We start from the raw sequence: 5,282 nt of genomic DNA, 5'->3' as shown, positions 1-5,282 counted from the left end.
AGCAGGATAATGCACCTGTCACACAAACTGTTCAGGAAAGGTTTGAGGAACATGACGAAGAGTTCAAGATGTTGACTTGGCATCCAAAGACTCCACATCTCAGTCCAATCAAGCATCTGTGGGATGTGCTGGACAAAGAAGTCTGAACCATGGAGGCCCCATCTCGCAGCTTTCAGGACTTAAAGGATTTGCATGTCTTGGTACCAAATACCAGAGGACACCTTCAGGTATCTTGTGAAGTCATGCGTTTTGGCGGCAAAAAGGGGACCTACGCAATATTAGGCAGGTGGTCATAATGTTAAGGGTGACTGGTGCACGTGCACACACGTGCATGCATACAGTACTGAAAACTAGCCTGGACATACACTACATACACCGGGGTTCATAGGAGCACGTACATACAAACACACTGACACAAACATTCTTAAAGGGGTGAATGGTCCCAGGGCAGAGATCCTGACTCCCAGGCTGATTTGTCTCTAAACCATCTGTCACCATCTGAGCCTCCACAGGTATTTCCCGTTGTGTACAACAACAACAACTCAACACACACACACACACACACACACACACACACACACACACACACACACACACACACACACACACTTTACTGAAACCTACCCCATGCTACAGTTAAACAGGGACTTTGTGCAGGTGTGTGTGTCAGTGTTTGTATATTGTCTATTTTTGGTTCCTAACTAAATGTCAAAGCTCTGCAGCAGCATGATGCATTCATGTGTTTTCAAAATTTTGTATCCTTGTACTGTAATTTAGAAGTGTGATTTACTGTTGAGAAGCAAAGCATACACTCATGTAAAAATATGCTGATACATTTCATACATAAATTAAAATGCAACATGAAAAGGACACAAATTATTGCTGATAAACAAGGTGAAGGAGAGATAAGGTCCCCTTCTTCAACTGCGGCTGATTTAATTAAAAGGTCAAATGTTTTAGAGTCAAAGAACAAAATATAATTTTGATGAGCAGATCCCTTTCCCAGTGCTGCATTATTTGTTTGATTGACAGAAGCTGTGAAAGAAAATTGTGAAATCAATTTTGCTTCTGCATCCTCATTAATAGTGTGTTCGTCCTCTTGTTGTCCCTCACCTCTTTTGTCCTACCCTGCCTGCTCTGTTCTGTCCCATTTGCATTCAGTTGTTCTCTCCAGTCACTGTTCCTTCAGATGATTTAATTGGCCCAAAAACCGTTTCCACAGACACGCACTTCACCTTCTATTGCCTGTAGATGTATTTGTATAATAGTAAACAACTTCATAAGAAGCATTTGCACATGGTTTACAACGCACTGATCAATAGAGTAACATTCCTCGCTCAAATCATATTTAAAGACTTGAAATGATCAACATGCTTCTGCATGTTAAATCACAGCTCTAAGGATGAATATATCTTATCTTAGTCTTCTGAAATTTTCATTTCAACCCATTAGCAAACCCATTAAATCACAGTTCTTACCTGGGAACAAACCGATGGCTTCTTTCAGCCAATTACATTGCTCTGGATAAGTCATGGCGAGACAGTTCAGGACAATCAGCGCCTCCTCATATGTGCTTTGATGTCAGTTGTACTCCTGATAAATCCATTATGTGCCTCAATTTTCTTTCAGCAAAACATGTACAATGACTCCCCTGCCTGAACCATGACTGCTGAATTATAAGCCAATGATTCCCTAGAGGAGCAAATAGACAAATCAGATTCAGGACCCTCTGCAACCCCCCAGCGAGCTGCTGCTACTACTACTGCTTGCCTGCTGCTGCTGCTATGACTCTCCCTGCCTGCACGCTCTGATAACTCCCAATGTGAGATGCAGGACACAAAAAAGTGCCTACACCAGCAGCCCGAGACAAGGCACAGCCAGGCAGCTTAAGCCCAGACCCATCCCATTTCACTGTCATTGTTTGTCTAAATGGCCGTGATAGACTGGCGACCTGTCCATGGTGTACCCCGCCTCTTGCCCAATGTCAGCTGGGATTGGTTCCAAACCCCCTGCAATCCTATTGAGGAATAAGCGGTACAGATAACGGATGGATGGATGTTTGTCTAAATGGATTTGACCAGCCACATCCCAAACTGAGCACCCTCTGACCTTTACTGTCCTCCTCCCACTTGTCGGTCTGTCAACAGAACCACAAAAACAACAGAGTCTAAATGTCCTCTGTATTTCCACAACCCACAGGATGCTGTTTGTGTCCTGGCTGCCCTGTCAAACACACACACACAAAACTGTCTCCCAGTGATGCCAGTATGTGTGAATATCAACTTTGGTGTCAAGAGCTGCACCACCAGGCACCTGATCAGCGCCTCTTTCACAAGGCAAATCACAGAGAGGCAGACAGATAGTGTGACAGAGGAGATAAGATGGAAGAAGGAGAAAAAACCAGTCAGAGGCCGTGACAGTTTGGCCATTTGCCAATGCCAAGGAGACATTCATTGGTAGCAGCCACAGACGGGCCTTGGCTCAGGGGCAAACATGCACACACTCACACAAGCAGTGAAGGGCTGTCAGGATCACTTTACACAGAATTTTCTGTCATAGACAGAGGGAGAGAATTTGTGAGTCAAGGTAGTCAGAATCAGAATGAGCTTTAATCCCAAGTGTGTTGAGCACAGAAAAATTCGTCTTCGGGCACAGAGGCTCTCAGTTTGTTTTAAGCAACAGACAACAGACAATAGAACAGTATAATCAATGGTAGGGAGGTGTGGGAGAAGGATGAGAGGCAGTATTCATAAACATATACATATATACACATTTTGACTGGTGCATGTAGTGGTACTATTTCCAATTATTGCACTGTGTTGGTTGCTGAGTCCTGTTGCTTCAGTCATAGTTAGCTTTTAATCAAAGTGATGATCTGGGGGAAGAAACTGTCCTTGTGTCTGGTTGTCTTGACATACAGTGACCTGTAGCACCATCCAGAGGGGAGGGGTTCAAACAGTTCATGTCCAGGATGTCAGGGGTCGGCAGAAATCCTCTCCCACCCTCCTTTTGACCTGTGAGGTGTACAGGTCGTCTATGGAGGGCAGGCTGGCACCGACGATTCTTTCTGCAGTCCTGACTGTCCACTGGAGTCTGTTCCTGTCCTGTTTGGTTGCTGAACCAAACCAGACAGCAGTGGATGAGCAGAGAACAGACTCAGTGATTCCTCTGTAGAGCTGTATCAGCAGCTCCTGGGGCAGGTTGAACTTCCTGAGCTGGTGCAGGAAGTACATCCTCTGCTGTGCATTCTTGGTGATGGTCCTGATGTTGGACGTCCACTTCAGGTCCCAGGAGAGAGTGGAGCCCAGGAAAGTCTTTAGGCCTGTGTTTTGGTTAAAAGACCTCTGCAGCACACACACCCCACAAATACTACTGGACATAAACACACATACCACCTTCAAGGGACTTATCCAGTCTCTCTCTCTCTCTCAGTCAAAAACAAACACACATGCAGAGGAGTAACGTAAGTGCTCTGGAGGTAAGGAGCTACAGACTAAACAGAGAAAGAGACAACTAGAATTACAGCAGTAGAGGATGATTTGGCTATGCTAACTACCCCATACTTTAAAAGTATCAATACAGCACCCTCCACATGGCTAATGAGCAGCTACATCATAACTGTCAGAGGATGAATGCTTGTTAGTGAGATAAATTACCACTCCTGCAAAGTAGTTTAGTGAAAAGTACATGCTGTTATTCTTTGGCAGTATAATGTTTCATAATATCAAAATCACTGCATAAGACAGTCAGAGAAATTGTGAGAAGGAGATACTGGTTCTGATACTTCTTAAAGTTTCTCACTGAGCCTTCTATATAGGTGGAAAGGTGCTGCTGTCTCCCTATGTGGTAACCTAATGTATGAATATAGCAGGGAAAGGGTGGCTCTGGGAGGTACTGAGAGATCAGGAGCATTATCTAAATGAGATCTCTGCAGCCCTTAGGAAAGAACAGTATGTGTCACTGTCTAAGAGAGAGTGTGTGCATGTGTGACATGTTTACTGTATGTGTGCAGCTGTGTGTCCTGATTTTAGGAGCACATTAAAGCAAAGGGTGACCTAAAACCAAATCTTTTATGGTGTGCATCTTTTTATTTTATGTGCATCTAAGTTGAAATCTCACTGAAAAAAATGCACAGGGTTTTAGTATTTCTGCCTTTTGAATAATGTGTAATGAAATTTTACATCACTTTAGAGGCCAGGAATGATGACAGACTGACAGATGATGTCTATTCATTTTCTGCCACTTATTCTAGTCTAGGTATTCTACTGCAGCTGGGCTATTCATGATTTGTGCATCCACCATGTCCGCTGTAGGCCAGTGATGGAACTTTCATCATCCTCCCAGGTCATCCTATTCCTCAGCTATATCCTACAGCTTTTCATGAGGCTAACCCAAGCTAGAAGGGGCATGCTGTCCCTCTGGCATGTTCCGGGTCTGCTTCCAGTTAGTGGTGCCTGAAATTCTATCACGGAGTCCTAAACATTTCATTAAAGTTATATCATAACCATATCACATAGAACCTCAAGGTCCAGTCCTGTACAACTTGTGCAGACTCCACTGACTTTTACTTCAAAATAAATTGCAATTTTCTTCAGCACACTACCCTGAAACATAATGCAGCTAACGGGCATCTATTAGTGACATAAGTGTTTCAATCCTCCAGTGAAGTACTGTTTCCCTGCAACCCACCATTTCTCAGTCCAACTATCAACACTACGAAGCACGTGAAATGAAGGCTCTGCTATATTGGTGTAGGTTTCAGTGCCCCAGAACATCTGGATGCAGACAGCATCCACATTCAAACTGAAGAGACAAATGTTTCTTTTTACAGAACTGAGAGCAGTCTCTTCAAAACTTGTCATTTCAGTGAGAAGCAGCCAGACATGTAGGGAATGTCTGGCAACGCTGCAGGGCGCTCTGTGACTATTTATTTATGTCAGTTTCTGGGTAAGTGTGTGTTGATGTCTGTGTGACAGTCAGCTACCGATGCCCAATGAGCCACAGCCTTAGTGAATACATTTCTATGCTAGATCACTTAAAATGCTGTACGTGAATGAATAGAATCAAAATCAAATCAAATCAAATTTTATTTGTATAGCACCAAATCACAACAAAAGTCATCTCAGGACACTTTACAAAGTAAGGTCTAGACCTTACTGTTATCAATATTGTTACATAGGGAAAACCCAACAAATCCCCCTTGAGCAAGCACTTGGCGACAGTGGGGAGGAAAAACTCCCTTTAACGGAAGAAACCTCCAACAGACCCCGGCTCTTGGTGGG

The 5,282-nt window shown here is 43.7% G+C and overlaps 1 protein-coding gene across 3 annotated transcripts in view; it reads right to left on the bottom strand.

The window, feature by feature from the left end:
* pak5 (p21 protein (Cdc42/Rac)-activated kinase 5) overlaps window positions 1–5,282 on the bottom strand; it is a 74,575-nt gene that overhangs the window by 50,315 nt on the left and 18,978 nt on the right. Inside the window, exon 1 of one of the 3 annotated variants that reach the window (XM_020603716.1) lies at window positions 1,479–1,760. The exons of 1 other annotated variant lie outside the window; for it this stretch is intronic. In XM_020603716.1, coding sequence (XP_020459372.1) covers window positions 1,479–1,533 — 55 coding nt within the window. In that variant the 5' untranslated portion in view covers window positions 1,534–1,760. Of the gene's footprint in view, window positions 1–1,478; window positions 1,761–5,282 lie in introns of those variants that run through there. One more of the 3 variants, XM_020603717.1, reaches the window with a different exon arrangement.

Source organism: Monopterus albus, unplaced genomic scaffold (assembly GCF_001952655.1).
Source record: "Monopterus albus unplaced genomic scaffold, M_albus_1.0 scaffold62.1, whole genome shotgun sequence".
Classification (NCBI taxonomy): Eukaryota; Metazoa; Chordata; class Actinopteri; order Synbranchiformes; family Synbranchidae; genus Monopterus; species Monopterus albus.
The sequence above is the reverse complement of the archived record's forward strand: the minus strand, read 5'-3'. Positions and strand labels throughout refer to the sequence as shown.